The following is a 27,572-nucleotide window of genomic DNA, read 5'->3' as shown; positions in this document are numbered from 1 at the left end:
GGAGGAAGCCAGAGGACCCAGAGAGGACCCAGGCAAACACAGGGAGAACATGCAAACCTCACACACAGAGGCCCTCTCCAGATGGTAGAATCAAACTCAAGACCTTGCTTTGAGGCAACAGTGCTAACTACTGTGCTACCATTCTGTCCACGATGAATATAATGAGTGTATGGATTAAATAAATAAATCACAAAAGAACCGTAAAGAAAATGTATAAATGAAGAAGTACACAAATCAATTATCACGTTTCAGAAGGTCCCTCAAAGATCTCCATCTGGCGTGGATATCTGACCTCCCAACCTCCCAGCTGTTAAAACCTCAAAGGGCAGGACAAACACCTCCTTCTCTGTTTTTCTCTTTTGTCCTGCTGGAAGAATTTGTGTCCAGAAAGGTGTTTTCCAGACATTCCTGTTGACAGAAATGGCCAGCTGCCCAGGGAGTAATGCCTTTGGTCTCTGTGCACTTCTGAAAATGCCTCATCTTTAATGAACTTCTCCCCTTGTTGTTGTGGCTGTTGCTGTGAGCACTGCTGCTTTTCTGTTGTCGTTGCTGTTTTTCATATTGTGACCCCGCTGACCCCTCTCTGAACGGGGCCTCTTGTTTTCTCTTCTCTGAGCTCCTGGCTGTTGTGAGTCAGGACCTCTCTGGAGAGGCGATGGTCCATCCATAGCCCTATTGATGACAGTTCATCAGCATGCAGGGGGCACTGCTGCAGTCACCACAGAAACCAAATACACCCAACCTCTTCAAATCCCAAGGCTTTAATCTTCTACTGTGATTCGATTCCACTGCCCTCTATTTTTTCCTTTCCTGAGAAAAATTATTTAAATAACAAACTGACAGACTGTGTTATCGTAATAAAGGAATTTTTTTTTTCTGAGGATTAATTATACATCTGCATAGATGGAGGGGTTTAAGGTGTTCTCTGAGAGGTTGAATAGGTCCCTGCAAATTTTTTCCAGGGCCTTCATGTTAACATAGGAGCTTCTAAGCTCATTTCTCACATGAAAATCATGATATGATAGGATTATACAGTCACCGGTCACTTTCTTTAGGTACACTTGCTCGTACTAGACTCCTTTTACCTTCAGAACTGCCTTAATTCTTTGTGGCATAGATGAAGCACGGTGCACATTCATTAACTGTACATCCAAATCTTCTATTCCAGCACATCCCAAACATGCTTTCTTGGACTGTGCAGATCATTTAAGTACACTGATGTCACTGTCATGTTCAAGAAACAAGTTTAGAGATGTTCTGACCTTTGTGACTGGAAGCTGGAAGCTGAGTGTATTCAGTGAAAATAAACTGTTAATGATGTACAATTATCATTAAAATAAACAGAATGTAAAACATTGTCATCAAAGTTAAATTGACCGATGAAGTTTATGGGATTTTCCTGCTCGTCTCCCTCAGGCCAGCTGGTAGCAGGGACCTGTGAGATTGTGACTCTGGACCGTGACAGCAGCCAGCCCAGGAGGACCATCGCACGGCAGACAGCTCGCTGCGCCTGCAAGAAGGGACAGATCGCTGGTACGACGAGAGCCAGACCAGCCTGTGTGGATGGTAAGATCCTCACTGTCCTCAGACGGCTGCTGCTGACTGGTGAATACGATGAATAATATATAAAGATATATTATGTTAAATAAGACAAGCAGTGAATCAGAAAAAAAGCTTTGATTTTGAATATCAAACTGTAAAAAGAGGTAGAAAATGCCAGGTTTCATTTAACACCTTTTTGGCTACCACAAATGCACTAAGGAAATCAGCGTTTTCAGTGTCTTCTTCAGTCTCAGCTGACTGCAGGTTTTCCAACCCTATAATCAGCACATTTACATGATGGCCAAAACTATCTCCATGACTAACAATGCGCTGTGAGGTCAGTTTAGTGATTATGAATATGCAAATTTGTATGCCCAGTGATCAGTGGCAATGAGAACCATTCACAGAGTTGGGGAATGGGTCCAATCATAGCATTGTAAGTAAGTAAAAGATGTACCCTTAAGTGTAATTTGTGTACACAAATGTGTCCATCTGTGTAGACATTTTTGCGCAGATGGGGGGAAAGGGATTTTTACCTACTCCAATCGCACTAACTCCGTGTCACTGGAACTGGGTGTGTTGGGTCTGTGCTTCCACAAGCCCCGCTGGTTTAGAGACTTATTCATCATGAAGAAAACAAGACAGTCAGCGATCGATCGATTTACTTGCAAGGGAGGCCTCGTCGGTGTCTACCACGAAAATGACCGGCCTCCTCTCGCTGCCTTTTATTGGGAAAACAGTTCACACAATACACATCGCAGCAAAACAACACGCACATGGTTCTAAGACAAGGCATTGTATGTATATGTGTGAACATCTGTATGCTTTGTGAGAATGTGTGTGTGTGTGTGTGTATGACCTCCTGCTGACCAAAGGGTCATAAAAGCAGGGAGAAACATCACAAGAAACAGATCTTCCAGTTTCTGCAATAAAACACTACATCCCCCCCAGAACCTCGAGAGGCTGGGGAGGGGGACAAAAGAATCCTTTCATCACAGAGTTAAAACAATGTAGAGATGGTAAGCATAAAAATGACAACATTTAACAGTTCACTCTAACAGGGTGACATATGCATTTTTCAGATTGTGGGAACAGAGCTCCGGCAGGAAGACCGACTTTTCTTCTTCTGCCAGCAGACTCTGAACATGCTCTCCTTGCTGAACCATAAGGCCTAGGCCTCTGCTCCGAGATGGATGTTACCTTTTCACATAAATGGCTTCCATAACTCTTTGCTCAATCAAGCTATGGAGTTTGAAAGCCGCAGAGACTCATTGCTATTGATCAATGGTTACACCAATTTATATGTCAATGATCGTGAAACTGACCTCATGTTAGTCAGTCGCATTTGTTTTGGTCATAATACAAATGAATCAGAAAAAAGCTTTGAGGCTAAATAGCAAACTGTAAAACAAACAGAAATGTTGGCCTGGTTTAATTTGACAACTTTTTGAATATGACAAATGAACTTTAAAAAAACTGTTCTCCTGTGTAGCAGTAACATTAAATAACAGTACGTTATACAAAAGTACTGCTTGCTGAAGTCACTTGGATGAGCGATGAAACATGTCTCCCACTGAACACGCCACGTCCAGATGAACAGAATCAGCTTTCTAGGATTAGCTCATGGGAATAACATGTTTCTGTGTTTGGATACAAATGTCTGTTCTAAATTGACAGCTATTAAATATGAACGGTTAGCTGGATCACAAGATGAGCGTGCTTTTATAGAAAAGCTCTGACAGTATTGGTGATCTCACTTTTATTTGCTTATCTATAATCTTTGATTTGACTTTTCTATATTTTTTATTATGTTACGTTTGTTTCTTTTATCATTTCCTCTTTTTTGTTTGTTTGTTTGTTTTTTATTGTATTTGTATGATTTATTTATAGAACATGCTGTGGTAAATCTGTTTGCTAAGGCTGGCTGTATCTGTCTAATAGAATACTACATAATAAAAATACAGCTGCGGTCAGAAGTTTACATAAACTCATTATGGTTATTTGAGACTTGTATTTCTTTGAACTGTTTTTTTTTCCCAGGATGGAATGATCTTACAGCACACATGTTTGGGTTTATTTTGGATTTTCTCTACACAGGGTCAAAAGTATACATGCACGTTTAAATTCTGTATATATGCATTCAGTTAAGCCTTTTAATAAGTGGTCTTGAAGATTCCACAATGATTTTTAACTTGACGATGATTGCTATTGACTACAACTGGTAGTTTGTCAACATAAAACGGATTTGTTTGAAAATATTCACTAGATTAAGAACTTCAGATACAGGGCATAATTTAATTTCAAATTTGTTGGAATAGGTCTCCATTAGATATTTACTAAAGTAATATAATATACTGTAAATAATTGTTTTTCTAGGAATATACAAAAAAAACTACAGGTACTCTAAGACATTGTGGTTTCACAGACTGCAGAATCTTCTAACACAACAGATCAGTTCAAAGCCCAGCACTTCTGTTTTATGAGGTACATAACTGAAGCTTTCTCTCAGTCTTCCAGTTCAGAAAGTTGCTGCCTAGATGGAAAAAGCCCAAAGTTTCATTGCATTTCATCAGTAGCTGTCTCCTCTTTTGTCACGGCGCTGGGTTTGTGACCCAGTGTTTTGTATCTGTTTAATTTGTATTCCTTGATTATTGTTATTCATGGTTTTGAGTTTGCTTGATGGTTTTCTGTTCATATTAAATTTGTTGTGTCTTTTAGCTTCTAGTTTCGGTCTCTGTGTCGTACCCTCACAATGCTGTGTTTTTTCCTCCGTGTTCCTTGCTGTTTCTGAGTTTATGGTCCCCCCCACATTCAAGTAAATGTGAAAAACTACAGGCTGTTCTCCAAATAGGAAAGTAAAATGCATCTCTTTGAAGGACTTTTCTACCAGAGCTATTATATAAGGTTCAGCTAGATTTCTTAGCAGATAATTAATTTTATTAATTTTACCTGCCAGTGACTTAAATGTTGTTGCTAAGTAGGAATATATGTGAAGCATTAATCTCATAATATTTGTAGCTTTTTTGCATCTGTTTGTATATTTGAATTATATTTTAGTGTTAGTGCTCCAACTTTGTCTTCTATTAGAATAAACTCTATTGCCCTAAAAGCTGATATGGCCAATACGGTTTATTAAATTCAAAATTATTTGAGTCTGACTGTAAACTGCAAATTGATGGAATGAACAACAGCGATGTGTTGATTCTAGTTATGCAACAAAATCCTGGCAGACATTTCAATATTTCCCATTTTACTAAGTTATGGTCTCATTTTTATTTTCATTGTTATTTTATTGTTATTGTTATTGGGGGTTTTTTTAGCACTGTTTTGTATGTACATTTTTTCACTATTTCACAGTATAAGGCCCTCATTATACACCTGTGGCACTTTAATTTAATCTCTCTCTCAGCTAGCAAAGACTAATGGGTCGCTCCAGTGATAGCAACTAAACTGGGGAGTAAATTTAAATAGCTTAAAAATGTTATAATATGATTATAATGGATGTGCTCTAATAAGCATAAGCTTGCTAAGTGGTGTTACCATCGTTTTTTCCCCTAAATTTTAATCACTGTTAAATCCAGTGACTGCAGCCCAACCGCTAGGCTTTTTTTATTATCTTAAACGAGACCATTTGCATCAGATTACATCACAGCCATTTCTATTTGCTAAGCTAACAATGAATAAATAAAAGGAAAACAAAAATACTTTTATGCTGGAACATTTAATATTCACACAAATAATACGTTGTAGTTAATATTCTTTTTCTTGTTTAGTGACTGTTAGAAACAATTTGTGTAGCTGTTCTTGTAACATTCATTTACTGCTGTTTGTTTGGATGCAAACAGCTTTACGTTTGTGTTTTTCAAGATGAATGAGTTCAAATGTGTGTCTGTTATCAGAGCTGGTTTGAACACTCTCTCCTGCTTTGGGAGGATGTTTTCGGTAGTTTATCATCATCATCATCAACGAACACTCATTAGTGTATAGCGTAACTTAAACTAGTACAAGTATTACTTCTAAATTACTGTAAATGGCATTTAGAATAACTTTACTAAAGTACTCAAATCACACTCAGTAGTATCTCAGCCTCTCTTTAACCCATGCATGAATCTAATTTGATATTTATGCAAGTTTGTATTTTCTCTTGTAATCTTAGGTAAAAAAATTTTTTAAAAAAAGTATCTGCAGATCTTGAGGGGAAAAAAACTTTATTTAAAATGTATTTATCTCATTATTTACTGGTTAACAGGAATAAAACTACAAGTTAAAAATGAAAATGACATCTTTGAGAGCACTAACAAAGATTCTTTGCAATGTTCACACAAAACAACCTCTGAGCACTATGTTTTTCAACACCAGACACTGTCCATCACCTGCTAATAGCATCCCTGTAATGAATAGTGGAATACTTCAAGAAAACCTGCTCTAGAGGACAAAGACTGGGGTGATGATATACCTTTCACCACCACAGTATCCTATTCAAACTGGTGTCTGTGTCCACTTAAAAGTTTAGCACAGATTTTTAAATTTCTACCAAATAAAAAAAAAAAAAAACTTTCTCAGTGTACTGTCGATGTGAGTAAAATAGAAAAAAAATGCCTATTTTAACCTTTTGAAATAAAATCAGCAGCGCAGTACAAGCAACTTGATTAACATTTGATTATCCTTTCTGTTAGCCTTAAAGTATAAAAATGAAATAAATAGTTCAGGAGTTTGTTTGCTCAGAAAATATAGAAAGTAGTAGCTGCACCTGCTTTAAGTCACCTTCATTCTGCTGGTGCATGTTGAATGTTATCAGTTTGTATCTCAAGCAACATTTGTCTTTAATTTTTATTGTTTACTGCTGCTGAAATACACCAGCAGAGCACAGGGGGAAAATCATACCACAGTCTGTTTTTATCTGTCCCTTCATAGCTCTGCTCACACTGTTTCAAACAGACTTATATAAACTATTTATAGATAGACAAAGTCTATCAGAATGGAAAAATTGAAATTTAAACTCTGGATGAGTTTGATTAAAACTCTCTGTGTGTTTAATTTTATAAGGATTTCCTGTTCACAGAAATGAATAAAAAGTAAGCAGTCAACACATTTTTTTATTCCTCTGCTGTTCTTCCATGATCTAAGTAGTGAAATAAAAAAAAAATGTTACAGTTTTGAGAATACCACCTACTCCTGGTAATGAATAAAAAAAGGCTGTGTGGTTCTGAGCCCATCCACCCATTTTCTTCCACTTACCCCAGCTACCACAGGGTGAGAGGCGGTTACACCCTGGACAGATCGCTAATCGGTTGCAAGGCTAACGCAGAGAGACAGACAACCATTCACACTCACACCTATTGGTTTGATGTGCCTATTACCTATCGACAGTTTAGAATCACCAATTAACCTAACCCGACTAACTGCATGTCTTTGGACTGTTGATGCAAACCAGAGTACCCGTACAGAACCCACGAAAACACGGGAGAACCTGCAAACTCAGTGTACAGTGCTGACCACCGCAGCTTTGAGCCCAAACAGATGAGTGAAAGAAACCTTTTTCTTTCTCATCAGGTAGAGACGAACTGAAAGAACAAAGAGCCAGTGTATTCAGAGACTGTAAAACAGGTCCTGGACTCAGATGTTAAAACATTCACTGACAGCACTGGCATCAGACCTGATGACGGAGGACATCGTAGAGAAGAATAAGCGAGAAACATTTAGCTGGAATTTAAAGGGCATTTACAACCGGAGAAAAAAAGAACATGTAAAACAGGTGTCTGTGTCCACTTTAAAGTTTAGCACAGATTTTTTGTTTGCCTCATTTGCACTTCAGTCCTAACGTGTTCTTTCCTGTAGGATTGTCTCATTCTCTAGAGACAAAGGAGCAACCCTCCTTCAGGTCACCCTCTTTGATGAATGAAGCCATTACAAAATGGCCTCCTCTCTTTCTGGATAAATGAACTGTGCTTGGCGGTGGTGGATGGATCTGCATTGCAGTCATTAATTTGTCAGAGTAGTGATGCAGCGCTCACAGGTGTTCGGGTACTTACCGATACATGCTATTAATCCACTGATTCTCCATTTCACACTATTGATTCAAAGTCTCTTTCCTGTTTTCTACACTCTGCAACGTGATTCGCCTTGAAATGCATTCATCCATCCTGTGTTGTTATTGGACAGACATTAGGAGACTTTCAGGTGAATGGGGTATACATGAGGAAATAAAAACTACTCATTTAAACAAAAATTTATTAAGCAATTCAGTCATTCTTTTGATCTAAAAGTCTAAAGTTTTGAAACACCTATTTTAAAACAATACAGACATAATAATAGTAAGCAGATATTTAGAAAGTAATTCATGCTTTAGATTTAAAACAGTAGGCTCTAATACAGCGTCTGATTATTATCAAATTACTGAACTAACAAAAAGCAAAACTCTGAAGCATTCCTGTTATGTTTAAATGTTATGTTGATCACTTTCTGTAAGTCCAGTTCTGGAAACCTTCACATACGATTTCATTTTGGACCTTAAACTTGTGCAGAGGTCAACTTTGATATCGAACTGACCCAAATTTCATGTCAAAGACAGATGCTAGTGCTGACAGCTTAGTCTCTGCCCATGATCCTGAGACCAAAAAAGCTTTTTTTTCAAGAGTAAGAGTCAAAATCCAAAGATGCTGCATTAGGTCAGGAGCACGACTGAGCTCACACTTATTTTTTCAAAATTCATGGGGCTATGGACCATGAAAATGTCCTCCTGGATCCGACTATCAGCATGGATTTCTAAGATTATAAAAGATCTAAAGTAGAACAGTTTAAGGAAATGACCTCAATCATTGCATCGTTCACAGCTCGTTGGTCACACCAACACAATCACTGCTCATGACCAGCCCCATGGCTTCCTTACTACTTTTGTCTCTTCTTAAGTTTGTGTTAACAGCGTTCCAAGGAGTAAAGACATGAGTAAATATCTCAAAGCAATTCTTGCTGCCCATCAGTCTGGGAAGGGTTATAAGGCCGTTTCCAGAGAATTTTGAAGTCTACGGTGAGAAAGATTACTCAAAAGTGAAAGACATAGTTCAATACAATTGCCAGTTTTCTCAGGAGAGGGCATCCCAGCAAATTCACACCAAGGTCTGTCCATACATAAAAACTGCTCATAAAAACTGCAGAAATACCCAACTCACACTCTTCATTCCTATGAAAGCAGTAATGCTCCACTTAGTTTTTTACAAACTGCTTCTGCATCTTGACTTCAGTTTTGTTGATTAAATAACCGCATGGTGTAATTAGTCATGTGGTGTTGAGGTTATATTTACCCAATTTAAAGACCAACTGTTGGACTGGATGATTTTTTACTTACCTCCAAATTCCAGACATCGCCATACCTGCACAGGTATATCATCTAGATTACTATTTCTCTGCTCCTCATCTTTATAGTTGCCCCGCATTTACTACTTACTGTCCTCCATCCATCCTCTTCTGATTTTCTTCATTCATCAGCTCCTCAAGGTACTCCTTCCATCTCTTTAACACAGTCTTCTCACTGCTCATGTCAATATCCACATCGTTAATCACCCTAATCTTCTGCACATCTTTTCCAGTTTGATACAATTCCTTTTCTCCTCAACATCACATACAACTCACTATAAGTCTTTTCCATTGTCTTTGCTACCTCCCTCTTTCCCATACGCCTAAACTCCCAGTGCCCTTGTCTACTTTTTTCATCTCTTTGGCTATCCGATTTTTTCTTTGCCAATCTCTTCCTTCAGATCCTTTCCTTTGTTTTGTCATACCACTACCAAGTCTGCTTGTCTTTGTTTTCCAGAGGATACATCAAATACCTTGTTTCCCTCAGCACTTCATGGGTACTTTCTCAGTCATCTGGTAACTTACAACCACTCAGAGCCCATCTCAACTCCTCAATGAACTCTGTGCAACATTTTTCCTTCAGCTTCCACCAATTTATCCTTAACTTTGGAAATCAAGAAGAGGAAACATGTGAAGGCAAAGTCATCCTACACACACAAATGATATTGCTATTATACATTCAATATGATAACAAATGATTTTTCATTTATTCCTATTAATGATACCAGGAACAAGAAAATATACTCCATTTCCAACAAAGGCCAGAAATCTTAGAATTGACATATAGAGAGATTTATATCTTAAATTACAACCATACTAATCTTTGTAATTTTATATTGTGTTCTAAACCTAAATTCTAATAATAACATTTTCAATAAAAATGAGCTGCTGCAGCTGAACTGTTTCCTCCTCCTGTAGGATCTCTCCATCTGGATAGAGGTGTGAGGCGATGTAAGAATTTAATTAAATATTATGGCTGAGCAATACTACTGTTGTTCAGTAGGAAATTGGTTTGATAATTGGGGGCTCACAGGCTATCACAATCACACCACTGCTCCAATGGGCGAACTGATTACCAGGTTATGTATTACAGGCCTCTACAGTCTTTCATTTTCTTTGTGTTTCCCCAGACATGGCTCAGAGTGTGTAATTTAGTGCCAGGAATGAGAGCAAGAACTGAAAGATTGGGTCAGTAAAGAATCACTTCAAACAGCAGGAGTATCCCTGCAAGTGAAGAATTTACTTTTAAATGAAACCATGAAAAAGAGAGAAGACAGAGGATCAATTGACTGATAGACACTGTACTGTGTGTGTGTGCGTGTGTGTGTGTGTGTGTGTGTGTGTGTGTGTGTGTGCGTGTGTGTGTGTGTGTGTGTTTTCCACTTAGTACTGATAACTCAGGTCATTCTATTTTACAGAATATATTAGAATATATTATATGGCATGTCATAAGCTTTGTTCATGGTATGTCATGCTACATTAAACCCACTTGCCTGGTAAGTCACCCTCATGCTCCCACAGCTGCTTTCACTTGTCCAGATATGCACTCTGCAAGATCTCTTAAAGATCTACTGTAATAGTAGTATCAGCAGCACATCCTTTAAGAGCTTTAGGATATTTAATAAGATCGTAATGGCAGGAATTTTGAGGTTAAACCTCTTATGTTCTTTGTTATGTTTTTGGAGGAGATTTTTGTTGTTGTTGTTGTTGTTGTTGTATGCCCAACCCTCACAATAAAATCTAGAAAAGAATGTCTACAAAAAGAAAAGAACCAAAGTGTTCAAATGGCCCAGACGATGTGCAGACCTCAACCCAATTGAAGTATTGGTCGTTTCCAAATTCATGGGCTGCATCCTCCTGAGGACCCGGCCTTCGCGGTCTATGTGGGCGGTCCTCAGAAGGTCGGGTAGGCCGGAAGTAAACGGCTGTGGAATTGGACGGTCTAGCCTTCTGATTAGCATCACCGCTGTCTCGGTGGAGTTTAATAAACTCGGCCATCTGTTCCTTGCTATCTAAAATATAACAGGACACTGGCGTATAATTCTCGACCATCTCACACTTCTGTTTAATCAGTTTCCTGTTTGACGTTTATTCAGCTGTGTGAAAACCAAGGAGAAACCCACCTGATGGATTAATAAAGTTTTATTTTATCTAATTTCATCTAATAACTTTAATCTCAGCCAAACCGATTTACCGAACAAATAAAACACCGAAAAAAAACCAAACAATAACATTTTTAGGTTGTCTAAGTGACTTATATATAACATTTAACCTGAGTAGCGAAAGTCCGCGGTGATCTGAAAATGATGTGCTGGGAGTTGTGTCGTTCTCGGCGGCTTCAGTAACCCTCGAGCTCTCGGCTAGCTATCGAGCTGGTGGGTAACAGATGTCTCCGAAAACGTCGAAGCACTTTTGCAAATATGCGATATTTTGATAAACCGAGCAGATATTTGAAGTTTACACACCCACATTCTCGCCTGAAAATATGTTAAAAGTTTATTTTGTGACCCAGAAAGATTAATAACAGTAATTTTAAAACTTATTAGCAGCCGCCATTGCCAGAAACTGCAGTTTGGCTGGGCCGCGCTATGAATTCTGGGATATGGTGGGCTACGAAGGACACACCCGACCCATCCTTCAAATTCGGGGAAAAGGAGGACGCATTTGTCGGCTGCATTCGGAGGAGTCTACGAATTTGGACAGCCTTCGGCGCGTTGCTGTGATGTAATCGGCCTAAAAATGCGGCCTCAGGAGGATGCAGCCCATGAATTTGGACACGACCATTGTTGCATTTAAACAGATGAGGCAAACCTCAATGAACTGAAGCAATGTTGTAAAAGAGGACTGGAGCAAAATTCCTCTACAATGTCGTCATTGAGTGATAAAGAAAATGATTACTTTGAGTTATTGCTGCTAAAAATGGTTTTACGAGCTGTTGAATCATGGGTATAGTTTTAAACTGGACTCCAGTTTCTTTGAAAACTTTCACATGTCATCACCTGTAGAGTGTAGAGTGACTGCTTTTGCCAAACATTCTGATCATCTGAGAAGACCAAAGAAGAATCCAGGCATTTTCCATCAGGTTATACCTCAACCAAGAAACGATTAAATTTAAATAATCTCTATCGATTTTGTCAACAGGAGTTGTCAGAAAGCAGCCAGAATTATGCCAGAAATTTGTTAATGCTGACCAAATGCATCTGACCATGGTACAACTTGCTGGGGGTCGTTTAACCAAATATTAGTGGGGCTGTATCTGGGTCTCTATAGTTTTGATGCTGTGTGGAGAAAATCAAAAATACATTCAAACTTGTGCACCCAGTTCTTGTTTTTTAAATTCATTAAAGATGTATGCTGTGCAATCATTTCACACTGGAACAATAACAATTCATAGAAATCATTGGAAGGCCCAAATTACCATGATGTTTATGTAGATGATGAGTGCATGTAAATGTCTGACTAATGTTCATCTTTATTTATTTTTACCACTGACACATTTTCCTCATATCTTTCCTCTGCATAATGAGGAACATTAAATTATTTTGTGTTGTCCCCTTACAGTGTTTAATTGAAAGCACATACAGCTGTTAATGACAGACAGATGTTTGATGGTCTTCTTTCGACATGATCCAGAGTCACATCTGACTGAAAATGCTGGACAGAGGTTAACTATCACAGAATCTTTGTTACTCTACATCTGCTGCAACATTGTTTTAAAGGGCTATTTCACCAATGTTTACCATAAAGCCCTTGGTATTTCTTGGTATATTTTGTACATGTATCTTTAAAAAAATTGTCAGTGTTCTGTAAAGACTGTGTATGAGTAGCTTGGTATCTTCAACAATTATTTACCTGACACTGTGCAGCAGCATGTGTGTAAACTCTATGCAAACACTGCAAACTCGGAGTGCCATTGCAGAATATAGATTACAGATTATGCAGAATTTTTAAATACAGTTGTGTATCTGCACTTATTTCTTCATTGTTAACAATCTAGGAGTAAAAGGAGGAACATCAACAAGAATAAGACCATCATTCATGATAAAGGAGACTTGGGGGGAGGGAGAGGGGGTTGTTCAGCCATAAGATGCTGATGAAAAAACACAAATAACGTAAAACCTTAAAACTGAAGCTGAAGCACACTTACCTCTTCTTCCTCTTGTCGTCCTCCTCAGTTCGTATCATCACGAGTCGACAGTGGTGTGAGATGACTCCGTGCTTAGAGGATGAAGGCTGTAATCTCCTGGTCAATCAGTCAGGCTGGACCTGCACTCAACCAGGAGGCAGAGTGAAAACCACCACGGTGAGAAAACAAGCTTAGCTGCCAAATACAAACACGCTTCCACTGACCAAATGTTGATTTGAACATATTGGCAAACATACTGGAAATTGAATTGACCGGTTTAGCTGCATGTAGTAACAGAAAGTATAGAAGCAAAACCTGCTATATTTAAGGAGTCATCCTATTTTTACAGAACTGTGAATCACAGCGTTTTGGTAAGCTCCAAACATGGTAACTTAAATTGTAAGAATGAAGAAAGCTGCACACCCTACCTCAGGTGAGCAGTCTTTATTACTCCAAGTTTACTGTGAAGGAGGAGCTATTTTTCCACCCAGCTGTCAACATCCTTCCAACAGATGTGATTTGGAATAATAATTTTATATTTTTTTCTCTTTTAAATGCCAGAGGAAAAACAAATTGCCAGATTTTATACAAAGTTCAGTTTTGTTGTCCATGAAAAATATAATGTCAGGTTCACAGTGAGTCTTGTCAAAAGGTAATTTTGAGAATTATATTAACAATCCTTAAGCAGAAACTGAAGGGAAAAAAAAGAACAATAATGAGTTAAAACAGGAAACCTTTTTGTATTAATATAACTTCATTCTTTAACATCTGAATGTTCATTGGTCTAATTAAGATCTAAATGTATGTGTTGTTCAGACTTTTTGTTTAATTCATTACAATCTTCAGCTACTTTTATCCATGTTTTTGTAACAGAATGAAATTAACCTGGTTCAACTAACTAAGTTTCAGTTTTTATCAAGGCTGGTTAAGTAGCAGGAGTAAGACTCAAATGCATGATTCAGAAACACAAAGGGTAAACTAAGGTAGCTTCATTAAACTAAAAAGTCCAAAACAAGGAAAATCCAAACTTCACAGCAGAGAGCACAAACTGCAAGGGAGGACACAATCATGAGGCACTACATTACAAATATATACACACCAGGCAGATGGGAAACACCAGGGAACACAGCTGAATCTGATTAACGAGACAAGGGGACCCAAAACTAAACGCAACCCACACGAGATGAGGGGCTATCAAAATAAAACAGGAAGTAACAAAGACTGAGACAGGGCTAAAACATGTGAGCGTGATACAGTGACAGGCAATAAACAAACATGAAGACATGACTGACTGACGAGACAGAAAGGGAATGACGATGATAACAAAAGGCTACATAACCTTATGAGAAATACAGACTAGAAACAAAGGGAAACAAACATAATCCATGAACCAGAAATAAAGATGCATCCACAATAAATTTCAAATCAATGGATCAAAGATCCAGCACGCTGATAGTTTTTTGTTATATGGCTGTTGAGTTCATTCAACTTTTCCTGAGGTAATGTCATTCAGTACCATGGAGACAAAATAATTTAAGACCAAAGCCTTCTTGTTTTTGATGCCCTGTAGCTCCTAATTGTAGCTCTTATAATTATTTCCATTTTTAACAGTAATTTCAACAAATGCTGTTCAGTCTTTGTTTTTTTTCTTTTCAGACAATTGCAGGCAAAATATTTCAGCTTTCAGTACTCACGTGTAATTTTTGCCAGAAAATTCATTCAACACTGATTTTAATTTATGTCCCTCTTCTTACTCTTTACACCGATGCTGTTAATTTTTTCCAGTGAACCTTTTACGCCTTTAAAATTGTTTAAAAAACACCACAAAAGAATCCTTAAAATTCCTTCTCCATACAAGTAAATGAGAAGGCCACAGTAAAGAAAAGTAAAGTAAAGAAAAGTTGAAAAAACCTCCTTTTTTGTTTTGCTCCCCTGACCACATTTTTAATGCTAAGCACACAACACAATTATTCAGATGTGCACATCTTTTAAAGAATAGATACAATAGAATTTGTGGCAAATGTAGATGAACGTGAACATGTTGTACAGTTTTATAGAATATGGAACTTTTAATGCTATGAACCTTTGAAAAATTAAAGCCCCTTCTTAATTTTAGAAAAATAAAAGTATGCTCAGAATATCTCTTGTTTAAAGAATGTTAAATGTTGCCAGTTAGCTATAGGAGTACATGACCATGCTAAGATAAGCCTCAAATTAAATTTGCTTTTCCATCTTTTACAATAGAAATGTCAATTTCTGTTTCTCTCCAGATGTTTTAAACCAGCCTCAGTTTAAAGAAGAAACCTCACAGTTTAAAATATTTAACACAGGAACCAAGACGGAGGTCATTTTGAGGTCATTTTAAAAATAGTGTAACTCTCTGCAATTAAACTCTTTGATCTCATGTTTCATTACTTTTTCAAAAATTGAATTATTCATTATATAGTGAATTTTGGGGTATGTGGGATAGAAAGATGACAATGTCATTTTGACCACATAGAAATTGGTATAAAAGGGTACTTTTGCCTAGCCAGACTGGCTAGGCAGTCCTAGGTTGCTGGTTGCGCAGAGCAGCAGGGGAATCATAGCTGAAGTGAGCAGACTCCAGAGCGTGGAGAACTAAACCAAATAAATAAATGCGGAAATCCTCAGCAGCCGAGTCGGACAGGTTTCAGTCCTGAACAGGAGAAAAGCTGAGAGGCTCAATGGCTGCCGACTGAGGTGCAGCACTGTGGATGTTTAATGAAAGAGAAAGACTGCATATCCAATGAAGCACAGGCAGTTGTAGATGGTGTGAAAAACTTTTACTGTTGTAATTTTACTGTTGAAATTTTTATTGTAATTTTACAATAATTAATGTATTAAAATGTGTATCCTAATTTTGAGGTCAGTTTTAAAATGCAGACGGTGACCTGTTCAATCCATTTCACAGTGAGAGCTCTGATTGTCTTTCTTCATTTGTTGTTGTAGTGAGTGAGGGGGAAACTACCTAATATATGTTTATTATATTATATTATATTATATCTTTATCATGGACTTTTGGAGAAAGACGGAAAGCTTTTTTATCTAATTTATCTCACACATGCTTACAAAAAACAAACATACCTAGAGAAACTTCTTGGGATCTTCCAAATTTGTAAAACAGACTGATATGACTTACAATTTGGATTTTATAAGCCATTTTGTGAAATCATAGCCAAGCCTATTTCAGAGAAATTTGTCAGTTGATTACAAGTCACTGACAGGAGAGTTGTGTCATCTGTCTTCACTCCAGTGAACCCATTTTCTTTACAGCAATGGCAGATCATGGAGCCTCATGATAGTTCCCTGAAGTTAGCAACAGACACTTCCCATAGACATATAGCAACACAGACATGTTAGTGGATTATTCACCAATGAATTAGTGGATGCTGATATTTTGACAGACTAACAAACATAATATTAATAACCTTATATGAAATATTGGTATTGGTATTAAATATTATGAAATGTGAGCAAAAGGCATCAAAACGTAACTTTTCTGCTGGATTGAGCCACTGAAATACTAGCTAAATATAACATTGTGATATGTAGCTGTCTGGTCTGTTTAAACTTATTTAGCCACTGGGATGTATGGCCTGGTATGATAAAACTGTAACTGCACAACAATCCGGGAAACGGCTAGCTATTTTTGTGATGACTGGGTATAAATAAAGAGTCATAGAGGACATCTGAGACATTTTGTAAACAGACTTTGTGGTCCTGTTGACTGTGTCTTTGTTGTGTTACTCCTCAGCTGATTGCAGAAGCAGAGGGAAAGTGGAGGACTCAAATGAGACTAAATACTTTTATAAAACTGTAATATGTATGTTAACACACTAATCATGTAATACAGTATCAGTATATGTTCATTATGCAAACTCATAGTAACTGATCACACTTGTAATGCTTTAACATCAGCAACTAATTAATGTACATAATTTAAATTACCTGCACAAGCCTCCACAAATGTGTCCAACATTTTCTTTTTCTCCTAACTTTGTCAACACAGGAACTACCTGCAAGTTAAAAGATAAAACATACATGAACTGTGTTTGAAAAAGATGTCTGAAATATCTACAATAACAAGCGTGCCTGGTGACACATAATAAACAGCAATTAGTGTTTTGATGCAACATGCATTAGCTGCGTTTAGCCCAGTGGGTGAGCAGGCGACCACATGCGGCCATGAAAGAGGCAAAACCGTGTGCCATAGTCAGGGGTTAAAGTGGGCTGGTGGTTTTTTTGTTTGTTTGTTTGTTTTATGACCCAACACCTGAAGAAGTCAAGTTGCAGTTGCAGAACTTTAGCATCTAGCAACTCCTAATAATAGAAGAGCAAAAATAAGTAAGTAACGTTTTTTTAGTGGCAGGTAGTTTCAAATACAATGTTTCTGTCAGCTTAACACACAGCTTAAGGTCCAGCTGTGTGTTTCACAGGGAGAGAAAAGAAAGACAGCTGACTTCACTCAGAGATGGAGAAAGATAAGAAAGACAGAACAGGAGAGGAGCAAGAGAGCTTAGATTTAAAGGTAAGGACTGCTTATTTATATTTGATGTTTCAAACCAGTTACCAGTTGTATGTCACAAGTTTGAGCTAAAAACAAAACCTCCCATAGTCACTTACGCTTGGTATTCTGAGTGCAGAAAGGCACTATGGGTATGCCAAAGTCTGTATGGCGTAGCAATTAACTGTGATATGAACAGAAATTTTCTGTGTTCTCCAATAATCCAGAACACAGGACCTTCTTTCTGTATTTACGTTTGTTGCATCAGCCCCAGACATCTAAGATGACAACATCATGGTCCATTTTAAAAGCACATATTCACACAGGTACCTGGGGTCACTTTAACTTTAAAACATGACTATGGGTTAACAAACAGGTCACATGACAGAACTGCTAAACCATTTAAACCCATACAATAAAGCTCTTTGGAAAGAGTTGCTCTGTTCATGTTAATGCCAGATGAGTCTACAACTATTGAGTCAGCAGAATGTGGGCGACTTTTATGCACTTTGGGTCTCAGCACTCTGTGATCCTATTTTGTAAATTTAAATGGTCTGTCACTTCATGGCTGAGATGGTCCCAACAGACATCCACTTTGCAATAATACCACTTATAGGTGATTTTGGAATATGTAGGAGGAAGGAAACTGACTTGTTGCAAGGATGGCATTTTATGAGCCAATAGGACTAAAACGAGCAGAAGTCAAAGACTGAGAGGTGTAGCCCAATACCTTTGTTCATATAGGGTAGCTGGACTGATGTACCTCAGCAGGATTTAAACATATGTAGGTTAGGTGAATTAAGATGCTACAGTTATGCAATATTAATGGGATAATTTGTGATATGTTTTTGCTTTAGAGGTGAAATAAATAGAAACAGAGCTCATTATTTGTCATCACCAGCCACAATTCATCATAAAGCAATTATGTTGGAAAAAAGCTGTCTGCTTTCCAGTTTACTCACAGCTGTGGTGTTTATCATGGAAATGGCAGATAAAACACACAGACACTACTGACGGGAGCCAGTATATGATATTGTAGAGCAGTAATATATTTTAAACTAATGTGTAACTAATAACACAGTTAAGCTCATATCTGTCATCTCTGTCACTTATAGGTGCAAGCTGCAGATGACACTGTTATGTTATTAACACATGCAGATTGGTAGATTTAATCTTATTTTATTGCATCTTGTAATAAAACAGATTTAAATCGCAGGGGCATACACAAGATACAATATACAGATTTCACATTAAAGTCTGAGCGTTTCAATGGAAGCATGTGGTTACAGTTTGCTGAAGTAATGCATGATAGATGACCGCTGTAAGTCAATAACGAATGAAGTATAACTAACCTGCAAGTCTGTTAAACAATACAAGATTGTTTTAATGATTATTTTTAGAGTTGGCTAAAGTTTTATATTTCTGAGAACTCTGCTTTCTAAAATTTGTCTATATTTGCTTCATTGGATCTAAGAAGTGTAGTAAAGGGCTCCATCTCAGCTTGTACTTACATTATGTCAACTGCTTGGTTCACTGTGTTCTCAGTGAATAGCTGATTTTTTTTCCACCTCTGTTAATTGTGAATTAAAACCACTCTTCCACTGGGAGGGGCAAAAAGTGTGACACATGTGATGATTTGATCTTAGTTCTGTAATTGATTCCATTGGTCATGCTTTGGTGGAAGTCAGCTATCGCTTGAATTGAAGCTGTGTCAACAGCGAGAGACAGGGAGTCTCTAAAGATTATCAAAATATATACAATTTATTAGTTTCATTCGGGGTTTGGGGACTCACTTGCAATCAGCTACACTGCCACTGTCTGATGTTACCTCTCAGTTTTTATTTACCTTTATGTTTCCTTAAGTGTTGTATTGAAGGCACCCATGTGGTGGCAACCTGCAGAGAGATTTTGGATCTATTTTCATTCACACAGGGAGAAAATGACAGGAGTAAATCACAGTCTGCTCACTCAGAGAAAAATCCAATTCTCCTTGGAGAGAAGGGAATCTATTTACTTAGGATGTGAAAGTGACACAATGCAATTTAGAAACTGAATATTCTGGGGTTTTTCTCCCCTTTTCTTTTTCAAACATAAAAGAATGCAGCTGCTTGTTTTTAGCTTATCAGCAGTAGACACTTTCAGGGATTAACTTTCAAAGATAGTTTCTAAGAAAGAAGTGAAGGGGAAGTCACATTACCATATTAACCTGATTATATGCTGGAGATCTGGGTCATAGCCACAGACGTAGTACTTACCATCCACAACATGAAATTTGGGTCATTTACAAAGATATATTGATTGCTCTCTGCACAAGTTGGTGATCCACGATAAATTGGCTGATATACAAGTGGTCAAAAAGTCCAACTCTAGTGTTTATCCGATGAAGTCTATTTAGTGCCCGGCTGCACACTCACATTGTGAAGGCCTCTACTTTATATGGCTTGTTTATTAGCATTATTCTGGTGTTAACTTGTGAAATTTTTTAAACATCACTGTAAGGTTTGGTTAAGGGTTAAAGATGGACTGTTGTTTCTCTTTACGTGGCTGATTGGTTTTTGCAATACAGTGGTCCCTCGCTATAACGTGGTTAACCTTTCGCAGCATCGCTGTTTCGCTGATTGTTTTGTGCAATTTTGCTTCTTTTTTTTTTTTACAGTGCATTGTGTTCTGCATCCTGACCGGCTGTAGACCGTTGTCAATTGATCTCTTCTGTGCCGTGTCTCCTGTCCAGTACAGAATGCGTTCAGCTTCTCAAATTTACATAAATCTTCGATCGCTAGCTGTGTGACTCTGTGCTGTATTGTATGTTTGTAAGTTTTCTCCCCAACAAACAACAACAATGTCGACGAAACGTTTTGCAGCGTCAAAGGCACTGATGGTAGCACCCAGAAGGCAGAGGAAGATACTAACCATCTCACAAAAAATTGGACTTCTGGACATGCTAAAGGAAGGTAGAAGTTACTGTATTTTTCGGATTATAAGGCGCATTAATAGCGCCTTATAATAATAGCATGGGCTATTCCCATGTTCTGGACCTAGAAACAGGGTTTAATCTTTGGCTTTATTCTATAATACTGGACTTATTTTTCTATGAAGGTTGGAACCTTAAGTGTTTAAACAAGAGAGAAAAGTGTGAAAATGTTCATGCCTGTCTGAGAAAAGTGCATAAAATGTGTAGTGAGGGGTTTTACAGCCTTAAAACATCTATAATAATTGTAAAAAATAAAGCTGGCTACTTTGCGGATTTCACCTATCACGGGACCACTGTAGCATGAATTCTAAGTTGTCAAATAGGGTTTGCAGCGCTGTCAACAAAGCAAAGGGTGGCTGCTTTAAGGACTCTAAAATATAAAACATATTTAGAGTTATTTATCAGTTTTTCTTTGCTACATAAGTCTATATATCTCGCTTCATATATTTGATGTCAGTTTGTATCTACAATGTAGAAAGTAGTAAAAATAAAGAAAAACCATTACATGAGAAAGTGTGTCCAAACTTTTCACTAGTAGTGTACATATCTTAATCTGGCTCAAACTTATTGCGTTTGATAAGGATCAGCCCCTGAACAGATTGATACGGAAACATTTAACGATAATCATACCACCACGTTTTCCATGCTTGAGGTGCTAGTTTCACATAGTTGACCTGATCTCAATTTATCTAACATTTCAGATACCTCAGTTTTCAAAGGGGCATGACTCAGCATGGTGAATTACAGTGGATTACCTTGAAGCAAGAAATTGATAAGAAAATTGTGAGTTGTGATTCAACAGTGCTCCCTGGTGGCATGGTAATTTGCCTCAAAACACAAAGTTGTTGAGAGACTTAGAAAGCAGAAGCTAGCACACATCCTTCAACAGCTTTCATGGTTTATGGGTCTTATCTGTAACTGACTCCACAGTGCCACCTACAAAAACAACAAAACAGCCCTGGCATGTTTCATCAGTGTGTCTGAAATGCACCAGATAAACATGATATTTGGTGAGTTCAATTTAAAGATCTAAAAAAACAATAAGGTTATATTTGTGGCAGCATGCCAACCACAGGATAGAAAATTCTATATCTCAAGTGCACATTATCCAGCCTGTCCCTAACTTAACATGCTTGATTGATGTCCAAGTCTGGAGATGTCTATGTGCCAATAATAGGTAACACTTATGGCACCACGTAGTGGTAACAGGAAATCAGCAGTAGGCGATAATCATCCCGTGTACATCAAATTTTCATTGGTGGTTCCACAGATGATATACTGTGACATGGCATATAATTAGTAGATATTCTAGAGCAACACCTAGTGTGCATAGGATGTTTACAATAACTAACTTACACAACACCAAATTTGTATCCTGTGCTTAAAACATTCACATGTCTACATGAAACTCCTCACCTGCAACACAACCAACCTGTAATGTGGATCGAGTGCAGCATGAGTGGATGTGCACAGAGAAGCGAGGGCCTGATAAATGCTGTTTGCAGCTTTAATTTGAAATTATTATTTTTATGTGAAGTATATTGAGGTTTATTATCATCATTATGCAAACAAGATGACTGAGATAAAATGATAATTGTGCCACACTCAATTTTACAGTGATGTTTTTGTATTGTGCATTATAACACCCTTTAGATTTAATTATTACTTTTGCAATAATCCAGTAGCCCTGTTTGGTTTCAGACAGTGATAAAGAGACACCATTTAAAGTTTTTACTGCAGCTTTTTTCTCATTGACCATCAGAAATGATGGATTTAATGGAAAGAGTTGGTTGTAATAAGGGTATTGTGTCAGCAAGGTAATTTGGCCTAACACAAGACAATCTGGTTGTATGATCACCTAAGTGCACAAGGGCGACTTTCTGAGCTCAGTTGCCTCCTTCCTCCTCCTCCTACAAGAAATCTGTCATGCTTACTCTAAATGCTCTAAATGCACCTTCACTTGATGTTAATCAACTGTGAGCAGAGGATTTTAAGTGCAGTTTGAATGTTGACGTCATTTCAAAGTTATGCATCATTCTCAGTGTAATCTGATTCCTCCAGCTCTTTTAGAATTCCAGCTGCAGTCAAACAGGATGGGCATGAATAATTCAGAGCTGAGCTGTTCAGAGGTAGTGCCGCTGCTCCTTCATCGTCACTTCGTTGTGAGGCTTCAGCTAGAAGCAATTACAAAAGGGCTTCTTCTCCAAAGTAAAGACAGTACTGAATATCCCCTTTCACTAAGTTTCATGTTCTCCTTTCTTTTGGGGAGGCATGCCTGCTGTTTGAGGTTTACTCAATACGTAGGGTGGAGATAATGTTCAGCATGATAAGCAGTTCATAATTAATTCTAGTGATGATGCTTTCCTTACTGTCAGAAAATCTACTAAAAAGGCAAAAAGTATCAATGAAATGATCTTAAATCTCAGGAGCTCTTTCTAAACTTGGCACTCACACGTACATGTGGAAGTATGACTATATTGATTCTAAAGTTTATTCAATATTTATTCAATATTCAGTATTGTCAGGTCTGTAAGAGCAATTTCCACTCTGTACACCACCACAGTATTGTTTAAATCAAACAATCAGTAACTTATTGAACTGCAGATTTCCAGCTGTAATTCAAGAGATCTAACAAAAGTAGTGAATTGCATTGAATGTTTAGGAATTACAGTGATTCTTATACAGGCAATAAGGAATTCAATTGCTGACTTCATGCTGTATTTGGTTTTATTTTCATTGACTGTTTTGTTAGGTTTAAACACAGGTTTAAACATAACTGCTTGGTAATGGTTAGGTAAGGGTAAGGAAAAGATTGTGATCTGGTTCTCAGTAGGCTCTTTCAGTCTAGACATTGAAGAGTTATGATAAAAGCTACCTCAAAATTTGGCATTATAGATTACAAAAAGAACGTAATGTAATAAAGGTAATAAAACAGTTAACTACATAACTTTTTCATTCTGTCGTCAACAAAACAAATGAATTTTCTTTTTGAATAATGGTAAACACATAAAATGTCTATTAGTGTAGAGCCTCATGCATATTGGTGTACTCTGGGTGTGTATGTTTTTGGCTACATTTTAGCCTTCTGTCAGTTCTAATAAATGGCCCTGTTCTTAGCCGGGTCAAAAGCAGTGTCTGATGTTCTGGAGAAATAGTTCTTGGAATTCCACCCTCACAGTTCAGTCTTGGGTTCATCAGATCAGATAATGTCTTCCTCATGTGCCCACAGTTTCTTTAAAAAGGCAATTTGACAAGCTGCCATATCGTTTTACTCACAAGTCCTCTCTCTGTGATGGCTAGAATTGCTGTTGAGATCCTTTAATCAGGTTCCCCCATCTCTTCAGAGAACTTCTGAATGTCTGTTGACTTGGTGACTTGGAGTCTCTTTCTTGATCAAGGGCCCTTCTTTATGTCTCCTGAGAGAAATAATGTTGCTTAAATCTGTCCTCTAGGTCTCCTGACAGTGACAACTACAACTACAGCTCACCAGAAAGACAGGTTCCCGTCATCCATTACCCATCATCAGCTAGCGGATCATCCTCTCCAGCTGCAGTTGCTGAAGACCAATCACAGAACACCGCAGCCTTCAGAGTCGCAGGTCAAAGCACCAGCACTTCCTGTTTGATGCATGGGTGAACTATGGAAATTGAAGCTTAAACTTTTTGGGGGGAAAAACAGTGACTGTGTTTGTTTTCCGTGAGATTTTAGTGCACTGGATGGTTACCTTTTTGTGGCACAAAACTCTGTTTCATTTTTACATACCAAAGATGAACAGAGCCCATGAAGACATGTTTTTGGAGGGGATAAGACATTCAGAATGCCACTCTACCACATACCCTACTATATCTTTGTATAGAAATGAACATATTGTATAATTATCTACTACATGGCTTAACTAAGAAAAGTAAAAATAATATGAGTTATTTAAAAAAAAAAATGTGTATCTGAATGAAGAGAGATGAAGCTGTTGTTTCTGTTGGGACACTCTGGGTATGTGCTGGACATCAGTCTGGTAGAGAAGGTAGAGGGAAAAAAATCATATCAGACATTTTTATGATAGAAACATCAAGACTTGCACTTTATGTAGACACTTGAAATGTTGTTTTACAGATAAAAATTTCCATCAACCAGGCAGGAACTTTGAGTGTGGTAACAAGTGGAAGAATATACAGCAACTGTTCATACTGATGCGCATACTTAAAACAATGGAACTAAATAAACCTCAGACACTTATATTATAGTACTTGATTTTGAGCCTCTTTGGGTTCACTTTTAAGTTATATCAGACATTAAAATTGTCAAAGTTTTCAGTTTTATTGTGCAGGTAATAACTGAGACAGTGATGCTGATAAATGCATGGAACTTCAGCAATATGAACTCACCTCCTAATTTGATTTAGACATAAATAACATCAGATATTTCAGGAATATTATATTGTCTCTTCTAATAAAATAATGCAGTGTAGTAGCTCCCGATGGTTACATGTCACTATCCCTCATTAAAAAAAACAAACAAGAAACTAGAGATTTATAGAGGATTCCTGGCCACTCCACCAGACTACATTGTATATTCTTTTACATTTTTCTATATTTGGCTAACATCCAATTTGCAATGAAGATTTCAGTTAATCAAGGAATTTCATACCACACGCTATTTCTGTTTGGGAGCAGAATACATAAGAACACAATACATTTTCAAGTAGAAAGTTCCAAACTTAACAGTTTTATACATTGTATGTTTGTAGAAAACCATGCTTGACACATGTTTGAAACCTGTTGTTATTCAAAGCTTGGTCTGACAGTTATATTGTTTTTAAGCAGGGACTGAGAAGGTGTTTTTCATTTTGACCACCTTCTGTTGGATTACCTTTCAAATACTTAGAAATCATAAGTAATACTTAAAGTAATAACTGATCATTTGTTTACATCAGTTATGAAATATTACCTATGTTTTTTCCTCATACTGTCATTAAAAATCAAGTTGTGCATTAAGCCAACAGCAGAAGACAAAAATGATGTGTTATGTGAAAGAAACATTTAAAACCCAAGCAAGCTAAATTATAGGAACTAAAATGGATTATTATACAACTATATAACTAAGTTTTTAAAAAAAGTGACATTGATTTCTTTTCCCTCTTCAACAGGTAAATGTATACCAACTCTAATAATTCCATGTTTCTGTAGGTCATCGCATTATCTCACTCTTACTCAGCCATAGGAAATTAACTCACTGCCTCTGGTTTGATGTTGTTCCCCTGTTCTGTCATTATGGAACCATTTTTTTCACTAAATAGAAAATGCAGTTTAATTACCTATGTTCCCAAATTTTTTCTTCTGATAACAAATTAAATACTTTTATATGGAAAATAACAAGTGCAGGGAACAAATCCACAACTATCTCAATATTCACTATTTTTAGGGTCTTGACATAAGGTGGGAATAATGTTAGCTACAGGTTTATAATTTTAAACTTTAATTGCAGATGAAAGAACAAGGCAACATTCAGTCTTCGCCTTTCAGTGTGTAAATTGTAATAACACAGCCGCAGCCCGGGATAATTGTCACGGGCTGCGGCTGCAGACCTTGTATTTGCAGAGGGGACCCAAAAGCAGACAAGACAGGACAGAGCCTCACTAAAGGCAAGCAGTTTATTAAAGGCTACACAAAATAAAAACACACACACACAAACAGGGGCAAAAGGAGGCCAAGACACTAAACTGAACAGAAAGCTAAACACATGAGGCATAAAACACCAAACAAAAGGCATGGAAAACCTGGAAGATGGGAGGAAGATGAACAGACAATCCAACCACGGAAAAAAGATACCTGGCAAGATATATATACACACGAGGGTGATTAGGGAAAGGCTGTTCATCTCAGCATGGGAACATAGCTGAGGTGAACAGATATGATAGAGACAGGAAGAAACAGAACCACTGAGACTGAGACAGTCAGGCTTGGCACTGGGGCCAGGGAAGAAACAGACATGGGAACAAGGCGGGCACAGGAGACAAAACAGCAACACGACTAACACGCACAGAGGGCGAATACTCAGCAAAAGAATCATGAATACAAAATAAACAAAAATGCTGGGTCAGCGACCCAGCACCCTGACGATAATACCTCTGTGGAACAACAAACCAGCGTGCAAAGATGAATGTGGGAAGCTTATGACTATCCTTTGTTTTCTTTGGGTCAAAATAAAAAAATGTGTTTTTCTTTTCAGAGATGAGCTTCTGTTTTTCAGTATATACTGTCCAACTCATTTCTCCAAAGAGTTAGAAAAAAAGGAAACTCCTGGCTGAAATAGAATTTAACAGAGTTTACTTGAATTCTCAGGATGATGGTATTGTTTCTAATTGTTTCCAGCATAAGCTCTTGCATTTTTATCTATGTATGTAAGTATTTATTTATTTAATATACAGAAAAACAACAACCAATAAGTTTGCTATTATGTTATTACTGTTTCCATTTTCAAACATATAAAACAGCTGATAAAGATCCACTTATGTCCATTAATTAAGGCTTGCTAAATTATTGTATGTATATGAATGAGGTCAGCTGTTATTCAGTTCTCTGGTTTATGTTGTTTTCTCTTCATGCTGGAAGTGGGATATAATCTCTCTGTCTCCCTCCTCTCTTCTTCTGTATGGAGAGCTGCACATTACTAGCACTAATGTTCACAATTAGCAACTAGAATTGTAGTGGGTGTATAATACTGCATGAATCAAATACAATACTAAATCTGATATTCACATCAAATTTCTACTGCGGTTTACCAGGTGCTTGGAGGTAAGACAGGAGTTTCTTTCCAGGTCTTTTTATTCATTTGTTTACTCTGTGTCTCGGCATTTTTATGTTACACTATGACAATATTTCCTCGAGTGTCTTTCTGAAAATGGGAGCCATTATCACCATTTTAAACCTTTAATTGCAACTGGCTTTCTACTTTGCATTCAAACATATTGTCTTCAGATGTGAAAATACTTCCAGTGAGTCAACTAGCATCCCTTAACCTCCTAGGACCCGAACTCTTTCATGGCATGCATTTTTAAT

At 37.4% G+C, this 27,572-nt stretch overlaps 1 protein-coding gene and 1 long non-coding RNA gene across 3 annotated transcripts in view; one reads left to right on the top strand and one right to left on the bottom strand.

Moving 5' to 3' along the window:
* The window catches only part of LOC100699937 (protein FAM19A5), a 37,307-nt gene extending 12,326 nt beyond the window's left edge, over positions 1-24,981 (top strand). The window contains exons 2-4 of one of the 2 annotated variants that reach the window (XM_025909473.1): positions 1,417-1,605; positions 13,071-13,198; positions 23,970-24,981. In XM_025909473.1, coding sequence (XP_025765258.1) covers positions 1,417-1,605; positions 13,071-13,198; positions 23,970-23,978 — 326 coding nt within the window. In that variant the 3' untranslated portion in view covers positions 23,979-24,981. Of the gene's footprint in view, positions 1-1,416; positions 1,606-13,070; positions 13,199-13,370; positions 13,433-23,969 lie in introns of those variants that run through there. The other variant, XM_019345484.2, reaches the window with a different exon arrangement.
* On the bottom strand, positions 1,529-14,178 carry LOC109194732 (uncharacterized). Its single transcript, XR_002056492.1, has 3 exons — positions 14,121-14,178; positions 13,043-13,161; positions 1,529-1,602 (listed from the first exon to the last, which is right to left on the bottom strand). It is a non-coding gene; the product is annotated as an uncharacterized LOC109194732 (long non-coding RNA).
* Positions 24,982-27,572: the final 2,591 nt, after the last annotated feature.

Source organism: Oreochromis niloticus, linkage group LG7 (assembly GCF_001858045.2).
Source record: "Oreochromis niloticus isolate F11D_XX linkage group LG7, O_niloticus_UMD_NMBU, whole genome shotgun sequence".
Classification (NCBI taxonomy): domain Eukaryota; kingdom Metazoa; phylum Chordata; class Actinopteri; order Cichliformes; family Cichlidae; genus Oreochromis; species Oreochromis niloticus.
This window is presented reverse-complemented; position numbering and strand designations above follow the sequence as displayed.